Source organism: Idiotropiscis lumnitzeri, chromosome 4 (assembly GCF_059441095.1).
Source record: "Idiotropiscis lumnitzeri isolate Australia: NSW breed Sydney's pygmy pipehorse chromosome 4, RoL_Ilum_1.0, whole genome shotgun sequence".
In the NCBI taxonomy this organism is placed as follows: Eukaryota; Metazoa; Chordata; class Actinopteri; order Syngnathiformes; family Syngnathidae; genus Idiotropiscis; species Idiotropiscis lumnitzeri.
Genome location: NC_142394.1, coordinates 9,278,794 through 9,293,118, shown reverse-complemented (window position 1 = coordinate 9,293,118; position 14,325 = coordinate 9,278,794). Strand labels below are relative to the sequence as shown.

The 14,325-nt window shown below is 40.0% G+C and overlaps 2 protein-coding genes across 3 annotated transcripts; both read left to right on the top strand.

Moving 5' to 3' along the window:
• The first annotated feature begins 371 nt into the window (after nt 1-371).
• asb5a (ankyrin repeat and SOCS box containing 5a) lies at nt 372-6,342 on the top strand. 2 transcript variants are annotated; one of them, XM_088294338.1, is made up of 7 exons: nt 372-653; nt 2,146-2,225; nt 3,211-3,318; nt 3,394-3,544; nt 4,386-4,520; nt 5,743-5,934; nt 6,025-6,342. In XM_088294338.1, exons 1-7 carry the CDS (start codon nt 428-430, stop codon nt 6,150-6,152), a joined length of 1,020 nt encoding a protein of 339 aa, XP_088150464.1. In that variant the 5' UTR covers nt 372-427; the 3' UTR covers nt 6,153-6,342. The 2 variants fall into 2 exon arrangements, with proteins under 2 accessions (XP_088150464.1, XP_088150463.1); XM_088294337.1 differs by having other exon boundaries at nt 3,211-3,544.
• Nucleotides 6,343-7,897: 1,555 nt separating this feature from the next.
• Nucleotides 7,898-13,342, top strand: spata4 (spermatogenesis associated 4). Its single transcript, XM_088294294.1, has 6 exons — nt 7,898-8,175; nt 9,185-9,314; nt 9,523-9,641; nt 11,507-11,730; nt 11,801-11,878; nt 12,681-13,342. Exons 1-6 carry the CDS (start codon nt 8,099-8,101, stop codon nt 12,773-12,775), a joined length of 723 nt encoding a protein of 240 aa, XP_088150420.1. The 5' UTR covers nt 7,898-8,098; the 3' UTR covers nt 12,776-13,342.
• Nucleotides 13,343-14,325: the final 983 nt, after the last annotated feature.

Below are 14,325 nucleotides of genomic sequence, written 5' to 3'. Positions count from 1 at the left end.
TTATGAAATCAATGGATTTTGTTTAATGTTGTTGGCGGTCCATTGCTTACCCAACTGATGGTGTCACTAAACCCAATGTTCAGTAAAACTGACCCAACCTCTGACCCAATAGTGTCAACCCACCAGTTGAATTACAAAATTGACCCTTGAACAGTTTAAAGGGTGTGTTGTATTTTATTATACACATCATAGGCTCCAGCTGTTGTGAAATGTGCTATATAAATAAAGTTGTATTGTATTGTATTGTATTAATAGCACACAAAGTGGTATTGCCAATCCCCTGCCTTCATGCCCTCCCTACAATAACACCGCTTTAGTCATACTCAGACACGGCAACAGCTGCAGGGAATTTTTTCCATTCTGTTTTTTTTTTTTACCCCCCCTTCTCTGAGCTTGTCCTGCTTCCACCGTCACAGAAGCCGAGGAAATGTCAGACGCAGTGCAGCAGCTGGCCGGCAGCACCGGCACGGGTGACAACAAGCCCTTCGCGGCCCAGTTGTCCAAAGTATACCTCAGCATCTTGGCACTGTTCTGCTTCAAGCTCTTTGTTAAGATCTCCCTGAACCTGCTCACCTATTTCTACATCGTCCGCGGCAACCGCAAGGAGGCGGCAAGGATATCCGCTGAGTTTTACGACTATGCCCAGCAACGTGGTGAGTGAACACCAGACACCTTTAAATTCGAGAACCTCTGCGCAAGGTGTCGACGTGTCTTGGTAACGCGACCACTAAGCCGCTGTGCTAACCGGACTAATTTGATTTAATTTGACATTAAAGTCATTTCATTATATTCGCATTAAGAGATGATGGGTGAGCCCAAACTGTGCTCTAATCATCTTAATGTCAACTGCACATTCATTGTTGTGGCAAGACACTAAAAGGCTGGCAGCTCCTTTTCTCTCATGTATTAATAGAACACAGTCAGCTAGCAGACACACACACACACACACGCCCACCCCGCACACACACACACTGGCCTAGTTTCCATTCCCAGCCATGGCGGTGAAGCCCCCCTCCCACTCGAAGGCAACACCACAACAACATTCTTAGAGAGACATGAGCTCATTTACAATTAAGATGTTATATATTGTCAAGAAGAAAAGTTATAAAATAGTTTAAGTTTTTCATTTAACAGGTTCTTTATTGTCAAAAAAAAGGAAAGTCAATTATTTTTTTAACTAAAAAGTGATATATTTTTCATAAAAGATGGTATGTTCTCAAGAAAACCAGTTGTGTATTTTGAAGAGCAAAAAGTGGTATAGTCTCAAGAAAACAAGTTATATATTTTGCATGGAAAATGTCCCATTTTCATAAAAAAGAGTATAATGTAAACATATGTTCATCAATAAAATACATTTTTATGTTGAGATAATTTAAAAATTATTTTAGAGTTAGAAAGAAAGTTGAACAGTGTATATAAAAAGTCTACACACCCCTGTTGTAATGCCAGATTTTTGTGATACAACAAATACTTTTTCCCCAATTACTGTGACCTATAAACTGTATTTGGAAAAAAGGAAATATCTTAGACCTGGAAGTAAAAATAATGAGGTTAGACGCCCTATAACTGACACAGAGAGAGAATGTTTTCAATTTTAAAGAGAAAATGTCTTCTATGTTCAAGGAAACAACTAAAGTGAAAAAATATTTAAAAAAAAAAAAAGTCTTAATTATTCAAAACGCTGTACATTTCGAAAAAAAAAGTTGTAATTCATAAAAAACTTAAGGAAAAAAAGATGACAGACAAACAGAAACAGGCAGCTCAATCAGGTCCATTTGAAAACTTGTCTGAATAATCATGCCTTTCTAAAGGTTTTATGTCACTGGTAACATATCAGGTGTGCCTAATAAAGTGTCCGCTCAGTGTAAACGGGCATGTTGACATTTGTATCACTTATGCTTGATTAGTTTTCCTAAATAGATGAAGCGTAATTGCATATTGAGTGTTCCAGCTGACTCACCTTAGCGATTAACCTTGTTCTTAGCTCTATTACCTGTGCGATCTACCGTAGCGAGATTAGCAACTGTAGTAAACAGCTCGTATGTTGGAAAGGATTCTCACCGGGAGCTTTCACGGTTGAGACGGATGAATCACTGAATGAGCGGACCAATAATCTGATGAACAAACACACCTTGCCACCCACAGGATCATGGACGGACCGCTCGCCGCTCCACGACGCCGCCAGTCAGGGTCGCCTCCTGGCGCTCAGGACACTCATTGTGCAGGTGAAGGAAGATTTCATTGGTGTCTCATGTTTGATTACATTTTTTTCGATGCCACAGACCAAGGATACACCGTTTCAATTGAGCAACTGAGAACTAAAGTGGGCTAACTCCACTAGTGTAATTTTTTCGAAATTGCCGTTTAGTTCCAGGTCTTTGGTCTTGGGTCTGAAATTAGTGGATAGTCCTTTTTTGCACTATATATATATATATATATATATATATATATATACGCACTTTCCCTGATTCATCAGTGCAGCACTGTGCCAATTTTCATTTCCAACATGGCCAGGCCTGTGAAGGCAGGCTTCATCCCCCCCCCCACCAAAAAATAAACAAATACCAAAAAATGAGGTGAAGCAGATTCTAGAAGATTCAGAACCAACATGATACGGACCAGGAGGCAATGTTTGAAACTGAAGATGGTGACAGTACCTCAGTTGTGGCTAAATGTCACTCAGTATGATCCAAGTCCCAAATCATTATATTTGGGGAAGCCGCCAACACCTGAGGAAAATTACAATTTCATCCAGAAGTATTCATTGCCATATAAATCACTGAGATAAAAATCCCCTACATCTTATTGCAGCCATAAAACGTCAATCTTACAAAATGACAAAAATTGAGTTACCCCTCTGTTAGTGTCAGTTAGCACGTCTGCCTCACAGAACAGAGGTGCACGGATCGATTCCGGATCCGGCCTTCCGGTGTGGAGTTTGCATTTTCTCCCTGTGCCTGTGTGGGTTTCCTCCGGGTAGTCCGTTTTTTTCCTCTCACATACCAAAGACATACACGACAGGTTGATTGAACACTCTGAATTGTCCCGAGGTGTGTATATGAGTACAGATGGATGTTCGTCTTTGTGTGCCCTGCGATTAGCAAGCAACCAGCTCAGGGTGTAGCCCGCCAACTGCCCGAAGACAGCAGAGATAGGCTCTAAAAATGTAAAAAAAAAAAAAAAATGATCTAAGCCTGTGTCTGTGTTCAGGGTCACAACGTGAACAGCGTGACCCTCGACCAGGTGACTCCTCTCCATGAAGCGTGCCTTGGAGACCACGCACCATGCGCGAGAGCCCTCGTCGACGCTGGCGCTGACGTCGGTGACTTTTTTTTAAAAAATGGTGACGTCAACTACTTTCCCAACAGTGGCACCAACAGGGGTTGTTCACAGGTGAACGCCTCGACGGTGGACGGCGCTACGCCGCTTTTGAACGCCTGCGCGGTGGGCAGCGCGGCGTGCACCGAAGTCCTGCTGGAAAACGGCGCCCGAGCTCAGAGCCTCGCGCACCAGCCATCACCTATACACGAGGCCACCAGCAGGGGTCAGTATACTTTGCTCAGTATTTCTGAGGAAGAGGCTCTGAAAGTGCCAAAAATAACGTGTACATTTCAAGAAAGTGTTGCATATGTTCCAGAAAAATGTGTTATAGTTTCAAGAAAAAAGTTTTTTTTTTTTTAATTTTTATAAGGTAGTATAATTTTGAAGAGGGGGAAAAAAGTATTGTTTTTCCTGGTGAAAAAATAGGAATATTTTATGAGAAATGAGAAATTTAGGAGTCAGATATTTTCAAGGACAGAAGTGGGAGATTTTGGATAGAAACACAGAGAAAGACAATTGGATATTTTTGATCATTTGATAATTTCAAGAAAAGGTTGTAAATTGAACAAATATAAATTTTCTAGAAATTATTCCTAAACTTTCTGGAAAAAACAAATGTTTGTTTTAAACGAGGAAAAATAGGCTGTTATTAAAATGAAAAAAATCCTTTGGATTAAAAGAACAAAATATTTCTGAAATCAAGAAATTTAACGTTAATTCTCATGAGAAAAAAATGAAAACAAATCTCAATGTAATTATATGTTTTCAAGGGGGGAACAGTCTGATATTTGGATTTTCAAAGTTTTGTATCTTGGATTACAAGAGAAAAACAAGGCTATTTTTGAGACAAAAAAATTCTATATTTTTAAGAAGAAAATTCTAACATTTTCAAGGAATGTTAATAAATGATTGAGAAACTCTTTCATATTTTCTAGAAAAAAATCATAATAATTGGTTGAAAATAACTCGTATATGACAAAAAATGGGATACTCTCATTATAAAACTGATATACTTTGGAGGGAAAAAAAGTTTCAAAAAAATTCCCCACTTGCCCCCTGTCAAGGTCATTGTGGTTGCGTAGAGGTTCTGCTGACGTGGGGTGCGGATGTAGACATGGACATCCCTCACTTGGGCACACCACTCTACACCGCCTGTGTCTGCCAGGAGCTGGAATGTGCCAGGAAGCTCCTCAGGGAAGGTATGCCCGTCAAGTGGAGAATAAAGATTTCCCAGTACATTCAAATGCAGCATTGTTTTTGTTTTTTTGTTTTTTTTTTAGGGGGGGGGGGCTTAATGTTGCCATGACGTCATTTTCTGTCCACGATTTCTTCTAAGCAATTTCCTCTTTACCGTTCTTGCATAAAAGGTCCATAATTTTGGATGGTCAGTTTGGTAACTCTCTGAAAACAATCATAAAACAATCACTGATTGGATTTCCCAATTTCCCAGTATTCATGAATTTATCAAGGCCTGACATTACTTCGTTTTTGCATTTCCATCCTTTGTTTCATCTTTCTTTCAGCCATCTTTTGTCAATAAAAGCTGCAAAATGATGTATTCACTAAGTGAATCGACTCATCCATTTACAAACACTTGTATCCCAGTATTCTTGAATATTTCATTGTGTTTTTACAACAATGCCATGACATTATTCTTTTTAAATCTACAATTTCGCCTTTCTTCTTGTCAAAAAGGTTGCAACCAATAAGTGTTTTGGAATGTTAACGCTTAGCATTTACCAGTCACCTCTGGTAAATGTGAACATTGGAGGTGTTTAAATGTCATCCATTGGTGATATTTACCACCGCAATTGTCTTGAGGCTGACACAAAATGGCTTCTGAAATATTATTAAAGGTGGAAAAATCTGGAATCCGGCGAGCGGCTGCCTGTCTGTGGTTTGCTATTCACAAATTCACTAATTTGTGTTTTGTTGTTTGGTCTGCAATTTATCCTCAGCTATGTGTTGAAAAAACACGTTGAACGTGTGAAACTGGACATTATTGGACTGTTTCTGTAATACCCTAATGATACCACAAGACGGTGCCAAAGCTTTGATTATTAGAAAATAGTTGGTGTCACGCATGTTCCGTGGTATATATATGCGAAAAGCAAGAATCTATAAATTATTGGCGCCAGCCTCTCACTAAAAGGTTAATATTTTCCTATATGTGACACAAGATGGCAGTAAAGTTCTACGTTTGGCAATGTCCTAATTACATGAAGCTTTTCCCCATTTTAAGCATAGTTCCTTGGCACTGTTCTAATATCTTTCTACATAATGAAGGAGCTAAATTTAGTCTGGGTTGTTAGTAGAAGTTATAGAGTCTTCCCCATATGCAACACCCTTTCTTCTAAATAAAATAATGTGTAAACCATTTATTTTGGGGTTAATGAAAGAAAACTTGTGTTTGCTTTTCAGGCGCGAACGTTCAGAAAGGCAAATCCCTGCATTCGCCTTTGCATGCAGCGGCAGAGAAAGACTGTACGGCGATGGTGAAGCTGCTGCTTGACTTTGGCGCTGACATCAACGCCCGGGACGGTGAGTGCCGGCGACCAGTGGATGTGGCCCCGCCAAGCAGCTTGACGGAAGGTTTCTTGCTCCTTTACGAAGGTAAAGTTTTACTTGTCTCTTGGATTAATAAAACACCTTTCGTAATGACTTTTTAAAATAGCTTTTTATACCATTTTATACCTCTCATAGCTATGCCGAGACTGCTGAGTCAGCTGTGCCGCCAGTGCATCAGGACGTGCGTCGGCAGGGACCGACTGCACCTCCTTTGTCATCTCCCCCTCCCGGGTCGGATCAAGAACTTCTTGCAGTACCAGTGACAAAGCCCACCTGGCAAAAGTGACTTTTTAATAGCTTGGATACAAATTATTGAGTCTCTGGACTGCCTGCTCCTTCAAGTTAGTCTTTGCTGAGCTGCCTGTTTCTCAAAACGTGTGTGAGCGAGCCAGTAGCATAATCTTCCCACATTATGAGCATTCACATGGATGACTGGTGGATAAATGCATAGCTTTTGTAAAGATTTGTGCAAAAATGCACTTTGAAAATATGTTATTGCACATCATTGTCGATTTCTGTTAAAACACAATAAAATGCTTTATTTATTTCTATTGAGATGGGAAAATACCCTAATTTCCTAAATATGAGCTTTGTAAATCTCTGACAGTTCAATGACCGTGCTTTGCCACTGTCTAGGGCACAGGTGTCAAACTCCGGTCATGGAGGGTCGCTTTCCTGCATGTTTTCCATCTCTGCCGGCTGCAACACACCTGATTCAATGATGAGCCGGATACTTATCTTTCGAGCTTGCTGATGAGCTGCTCATTTGAATCAGGTGTGTTGCAGCCAGGAGAGTTTGAAAGCATGCAGGAAAGCGGTCCTCCGGGACTGGATCTTGACACCCCTGGTCTAGAGCAAATTAACAAATGGATGAATCAAAATTTCCTTCAGCAAAACCAACACAAAGCTGAAACTATAATTGTTTTGGGCAAGAAAGTAATGAGGATTACTGTGAAGAAACACTTGGAGTCTTTATCAACCAAAGACCAAGTCCGAAATCTAAGGGTGCTGTAAGACTCAGACCAGACATTCAGCAATCATCAAATCAATCACTAAAACAGCCTTTTAACAGTTGAAAATCTTTCAAACTGAACGTTTGCATGCTCCAAGCAGGCCCGGAGATACTTATTTATGCTTTTTATCTCCGGTAGCCTAGATTTTTTTTTCACAGTCATGTTGGAAAGCATCAAATAGCAAGAGCTTAGAACGTTGCAGCAGATGTTCTGATCAAAACAAAGAGATCAGAGCATATTACTCCAGTCCTAAAAGATTAACCCTGGCTCCCAATTAGTTGTAGAATAGACTTGTGCTCAAGTTCTATGAATCACTGAATGGTTGGGGTCCTGAAAACATCAAAGATATGCTGATTGAATATAATAAGCGCAGCAGTTCTCTGAGATCTGAAGACTGGGTCATGTAGTGGAGCACAGAGTTCAAAGTAAACATGGTGAAGCCAGATTTAGTTGTTATGCCGCACACAAAGGGAATAAGACGCAAACAGATGTTAATCAGCCCTAAGTGTAAATTATTTAAAATTCATATTTAAAACTTCTCACTGATGGTGTAGTCATGGTTTATCCGCCTGACTTGTGTGCTGGCAGGGTGGGATTGGTTCCCAGTCGGTGACGGTGTCTATGTCTGCCCTGTGACTGGCTGGCGACCTGTTCAGGGTGTGGTGCGCCTTTTGCCCGTCAGCTGGGATGTGTTCCAGCACTCTCCTGCGACCCTGTGCAGGCTAAGGGGTATGGATAATGACATGACAATGACATTTAAAACTTATCTTTTTTCCCATCCCTCTAATTAAGCCCTGATAATCATTTCTAATTAATTTTATTGAGAAAACATTGTTTTTATTTTCGTTACCTTGATTTATTTTTTCATGAAATATTCTCCAAATTTCAATGGCGTTATAATGTAGTAGTTCCAACTTCGACCACCACGGGGCAGGAAAGCGCCACCACTGTCTTTATTGTTTTTCCACAAAGAAACAACGAGAAAGAAGAAGCGTTGCCATGGAGATAAAAGCAATACGACGTCACACTGGCTAGCTTTAGCCTCCACCGTGTGACAAAGAGGGACAAAGACGACGAGTTGCAAACAGGGAGAGCTCCGTTCCAATTTTGAGCGGTGTTTGGCTTGAAGCCAGGCCGGGAAAGAGAAAAAAGGGGGGGGTGCGGGAAGGAAAAAAGTAACATAAAGAAAGAAAAGTATGACAGGGCTGCCGAGGGATGTCACAAAATGGCTGCAAAGCCTTGAACTCACAGTTCAGCCAATGACCGTACGCAGGTAACGAGTCGTTAAATGGCATTTTGAAATAAATGTAAATAATACAAATATCATTATTAGTCGTAACGGGAGTTTTATAATTTATCACTTTTACGTGTTGTACAGTATATATTACCGGTACACAGGCAAACTCCATTCAGAAAGGTGAAGAAAATAAAATTTATTCGTATTGTTGTGTAATATTATATTTAGTACTATTAAAAGGAAAACTGCCCTTTTGTTTCTTTTTCTAAAATATACTCCGGAGTACAATGATCAATGTTTTTTTTATCAATTTGTTGACATGCGGACCAAACCAGTAACTGAGCATTTCCTGCAAGGTCAGTCTGAAATAATGACGTATTTTCGAATAAAGGGATGGAAATTAAAACGTTTATATTTATTTATGTATTTATTTATGTATTTAGTTATAAAAATCAGATTAATGAACAAAATCATTAATTGATAATTCAAATAAATTTGAGTTAATTATTTAAAATAGGGGTTGCTTTTGTCAAAACATGCTCGTAAACTAAACATGAGTTAACCTTTAACATGTTCAACAATTTAACTTGGCTTGGCTGGTGCATAAGTCTCTTGCTAGCTATGTCACACAACCTGGCCAAATATAGCTTGGAGGCACATACCTTGGGTTTAAAGCTTCCCATATTGTCAATCGCTGCCTTTTCCAAGCATAAATGACAGCTCAATTCACTGATTGATTGATTGCCCTCCTGAGGGCTTCTGTCTATTATACGCAAAACAATATGAAAGGTATCTCTTTTTTTGTTTTCAGAATTAAAATTGCTCGCAATTTGTTTATGGAAAATAGTTACAAAAGGGGTGGACCAAAATGCAAATTCCGCAACACTGACTGTGCTTTTTTAAACTGTCTCCTTTCTGTTCGCTGTATGAGAAAGTGTTTTCCACTTCTTCCTAGATACATTTTAATTAGCTGTTAATTCAATTAATTGCCCTACCGTTGTCAAGATGTTGAAACACACTTGTGTGTGGTCTTTCTTCTCCCCAGAGATTTTTCCAGTGGCTACCATGTGGCTGAGATGTTTTGCCGTTATTATCCCCGGGATTTTGAAATGCATTCCTACAGCAAGGGAGCGTCGTTCTCTACCAAGCAGGACAACTGGAACAAGATACGGCGTGTAAGAGCAAGGAAAATAGTTTGAAATAACCATATTCTGGCTTTGTTATAACTCCAGTTATTTTTATAATGTGCTTAATTTTGCTTTCAGTTGGCTGTGGTCCCTTTATGAAGGGAGAAAAATGCCATTAAGGTCCTCTAGATGTATGTGTGATATCATTGCTCTAATTTTGAATGGCCCAATCAGAGATCTTTGTTTGTACTGACAGACACTGCAGAAGTTGCGTCTGCACCTGAATGAGAAGCTGGTCTATGGGACCATACACTGTAAACCTGGAGCAGCTGAGTTGCTGGTGCAGCAGGTGTACTCTGTCCTGACCAAGCACAGGTGACACTTAACTGCAGGGACCAGGCAGAGGCCAAACGATCCTAAACTGATGCCAAGAAAATAGGCTATGCCAGTCCTGTAGTTGGCGGCCTTGAGTGTTATCACCATATGGGTGTGAGCAGCCACACACAGCAGGCTAATCTAGTACTACTAATCATCTTCAAGTATCCCAGAGTGTCATGAAGACATCTACCACTGAACGTACACAAACTGTTCAAGATAATACAGTACTATACAACTTATATGGCATATTTCACAACATCTGGAGCTGTAACAAAGCACTTTACATATGATGTAATATAAATTAGCAGTCAATTAGAACACAAATTAAAACACATTAACAGATACACACTAGATACCAGAAGAACAGCAGATGAATAATTTCACATTGGGACATGTTTAACTAAGGTGTGTAGTGAACATCGCAGGTCTTCAAACTTGAAATCAATCAGTCAGCCTATTTAAAGGATGACAAGGTAGTCACTTGGAGGTTTGGCGACATGGTTTGCACCACACCAAATGTTAAAGGTAGAGGATACAAGACCATCTCCAAGCAGCTGGTTATTCCTGTGACTAAAGTTGCACATAGTATCCAGAAATTTAAGGTCCATGAGACTGTAGCCAACCCAAATTGACAAATCGAAGAGACAGATAATACGAGAGCCAAGAACAACCTCCAAAGACTTAAAGGTCAACTCTAAGGTCAAGGTACACAAGTGTCAGATCACACCACCCGTTGTTGTTTGAACCAGACAGTACTTGATGGGAGATGACCAAAGAGGACGCCATTGTTGAAAATGAATGACAAAATAATGAGACGACAGTTTTCCATACTGCATGTTGACAAGCCACAAAGCTTCTGGACAAATGAGACCAATCTGGAACTTTTTTTTTGTTTTTGTTTTTTTAAATCAAGCTACATCCGCTCTATGAACATAGACACAAAAATGAAACACATCAAGAGTTTTGATGGCAAAGTAAGAATTTAGTCACAGATTTACAGTACATCTGTTGAAACATGCATGAGCGGTGCTGACTCACTGCATGGCTTGAGTTGAACATCAGTGGCTTTTTCTACATGCTGTTCATTATACACTCCATGAACTGTCACATTATGTCACGATCATGACGCACTCTTTCTACGTCTGACCATGACATATTGTTAAATTATCCATCGGCGGTGCAAGCCAAACAGAGCATGAGACAGACTGACCCTAAAAATCAGCCAATTTCACTGGTCTTCACCCGTCATAACTTTTAAGTCATGGGTGAGTGGTTGAGGTTATGGAAATGAGAAAAACTATCCTGCCTCTTATCCAAACTCCATCCATCCATCCATCTTCTGTCCCGCTTCTCCTCACTGGGGTCGCGGGGGGTGCTGGAGCCTATCCCAGCTATCTTCGGGCAGTAGGCGGGGGACACCCTGAACTGGTTGCCAGCCAATTGCAGGGCACACATAGACAAACAACCATGCACGCTCACACTCATACCTAGGGGCAATTTAGAGTGTTCAATCGGCCTGCCATGCATGTTTTTTGGAATGTGGGAGGAAACCAGAGTACCCGGAGGAAACCCACGCAAGCACGGGGAGAACATGTAAACTCCACACAGGATGGCCGGAGCCGGGATTGAACCCACGGCCGATGCTGTCTCTCACTGTGAGGCCATCGTGCTGACCAGCCAACCACCTTGTCGCCAAATAAAAACGAATTGTAATTAAAAATCCCAAACCATACTAATCTTGCTCACAACTTGGACTTGGTTGTTAAATTTCACACTTGGTGGGCAGCAGGCTTTCCAAATATATTTGTATAAAAGTAGATTTTCCATAATCTGTTCACTTGATTATCAAAACCTCATTTCAGGCCTCGAACAGCTCAAAGCCCAGAGTTGGATTTCTCTGACCAGAAGTACCAACAGCTCCTCCCTCCGGTGGCTCGCTCCACCGCCACCTCGGCAGTGAAGAGCAACCTGAGAAAGACTGAGGTCATGGCCCTGCCTGACATCCTCACCAACGGGAGGAGGGCCGAGGCCATCATCGGCAAGCACCTGCAGGACAAAATTGTGGGGAGGACGTTAACTGACTGCGGTAAGACCACCCGGAGGCCATTTTGTACTGAGTGAAGGCTTTAATGAATGAACATTTTCTTCATCAACAGGGCGTTCAAACCTGGACAAGTCAAGACTCAAACAGACAAATGGGAAAAATCTGAGTCGAGATGAAAAGCACTCTCCTGGTGAGGCTGATTTAGTGCACTTCTGTAACGTTAAAAAAAAAAATTACAAAACAATTCAAATCATAATAATATATATTGATTAAAGTACAGTATTATAAAGTACTATAGTGTGGTAATATTAAATACATAAAATAAAACAAATTATAAATCATCCATTACCTGCGGTCGTGTTGCGGAGGCAGCGGCTTCAACAGGGAAGCCCGAACTTCCCTCTCCCCAGTCACGTCTTCCAATTCTTCCGGATTTGAAAAATTATTTGTCGGAAAAAAATAAAAGGATAAAAAAAATGCCAAAAGGTATTTTATTTTAAGTGCATACAAGTTATTTTATTATATAATCAATTTTCTGGTGGCATCCTCACATCTCCAAAAGCATCATGAAAATTGAAAAAACAAAGGAGCATATTTTTTGAGTTAACAAATAATAGTATTGCATGGGTGACCAAAGGTTTTGAGGCTGAGAGCTACTTCCTGGAAATTGATTATTGCTAAGGCCTACAAAAATGATCAAAAGAAAAACAGCTGGCAAAGAAAGAAAGATCATCAACTGTTTGAACAATGTTGATATTTTTTTTAACAAGTTTATTTGTGGGTCTAAAAAAATCTACCTAAATCTACTTTTACTTCGGACTTGTAGTTGATTAACATTCTTGGTGGCTGGATCAACAATATTGCATTTATAAGACCTTTGAACAGCAGTTGAAAGAAATGAATTATGTTTTAATGATAACTAAAATATTTGTGCTCACTTTCCAAGTGTTGAGCTACTCTGCTTAACCACTACTTGTCCCTGTGTTTTCTAGAGCTGTGCCTCCAGTCACCACTGAATGGTGCTGTTGCCTCATACAAGACCATCAAAGTGCACCAGCCTGCCAGAAGACTTCCAAAAAGCTGTTAAAGCAAACATATTTTGCTTTGTTTAACAGCCATTGATTACTATCTACTGTGGCTGTGTTCAACATCTTGAGCAATCGATATTTGAACATAAACAGTGCAGTAACACATGTAGACAGACAATATCATAGAGTACTACCCGCAGAACTATACAATATTATATTATTTATCCTCTGCAGAATGACATTCTATTATGAATCCCACTTGAGTTAGGCAGGAAGTATCCTGCTACAGAATGATTGGCTGCTGCATCCAGGCAGGAAAGTAAGTGCACAGTATTGAATTTTACACTGCCCCCAAGTGGCCAAGGTGTGATGAATCAAATGAGAAAAATTGTAATTATATTATGTCATGACTATGTTTTTATAAAATATAATAGAGTAGTATTTTAATGTCAATTTGTAAAAACGACAAAAGAAATTGCAAAATGTTTTTTTGGGTGGAGGTGAAATGGATTAGTGGCATTTCAATGTGGAAAGATGACTTGAGATGAGTGTTTGAGTTACATGTGTGATCAAGGAACAAATTAAACTCATTTCTGTAAAGCTTTTTGTTACAGCTGTAGTTGTGAAATGCGCTATACAAATAAATTGTATTGTATCGTATTTGAGGACATCATTGTACAGCATCACCTCATACATATGTGGTGCGTAGATGCATTACCAAACACCGTTGTGTCACCACCAACTTGCAGTCAAGTAAATATCACTTATCACAAGCTAATTGGCTCACATGAATCTGCAAAAGTCATCGCAATTAACTCTGGCCTTTGACATGATAGCAGGCGTGTCCCACCATAAGGCATGTGTTATTCTGCTTGCTAGAGTTTCAGATCGTGTAGTCACTTGAAAATAGAAGCTCAAGTCAAGTCAAGTCATGTGTGGGCACCAATCAGGCACAATTGAGATTGGCTAACTAGTCGAGACAACATTTTGGGTAATAGCCAACTTGTTGGGTGGATCGCAACTACTTGTACACTAGACATTTAAAAATCCCTTTTTGTTGTCTCACTCGCCAAGCATCATTACCACACACATTACATGAATATATACAACTAACCTGTATAACGCGCTGTAAAATACGACGTCATTATGCTTTATTTCAAATCACCACTAGATGGCAACATTGCTGGCATGACTGAAGTCAATCACGGCAGCCAGTAAATAAAACATTCACCCGGTTCATTTTTGTATTGTTCACTGCACCCGTGTTTCAGATACTCTCACGTGTGAATTAAAGCTCACAAGACCTTAGCTCAGCACACATCACAATGATAGTTTTTCACCCAAAATTAAAGGTTATCAATAGCAGGTAAGACCGCTCATGTGAGTTATTTAAGATAGTGTTATTTGATGTTATTGTAATAACGCTAGTTTACTTTTCCCCCCACTTTTATGAGTGTTGACAATGCTACGGAAAATACTGCCTATACCTTCAAGGAATGGGTCTGTGCTGGCTGCTCAGTAAAGTATGGCTGTTTCAACGACAAGTCGACATCAACAGTAAAACACCTGTGCTTGGGGGCCTTCGCAATGTGTCGCACAAAAAGTGAGT

What these genes read in the sequence shown, in the direction of transcription:
- asb5a (XM_088294337.1), top strand. Translation starts at nt 428, where the DNA reads ATGTCAGACGCAGTGCAGCAGCTGGCCGGCAGCACCGGCACGGGTGAC. An exon ending in CGACTATGCCCAGCAACGTG is followed by an intron (nt 654 to 2,145) that starts GTGAGTGAACAC and finishes TGCCACCCACAG; the next exon opens with GATCATGGACGGACCGCTCG. An exon ending in TCAGGACACTCATTGTGCAG is followed by an intron (nt 2,226 to 3,210) that starts GTGAAGGAAGAT and finishes GTCTGTGTTCAG; the next exon opens with GGTCACAACGTGAACAGCGT.
- spata4 (XM_088294294.1), top strand. Translation starts at nt 8,099, where the DNA reads ATGACAGGGCTGCCGAGGGATGTCACAAAATGGCTGCAAAGCCTTGAA. An exon ending in TCTGTCCTGACCAAGCACAG is followed by an intron (nt 9,642 to 11,506) that starts GTGACACTTAAC and finishes ACCTCATTTCAG; the next exon opens with GCCTCGAACAGCTCAAAGCC. An exon ending in GAGGACGTTAACTGACTGCG is followed by an intron (nt 11,731 to 11,800) that starts GTAAGACCACCC and finishes CTTCATCAACAG; the next exon opens with GGCGTTCAAACCTGGACAAG.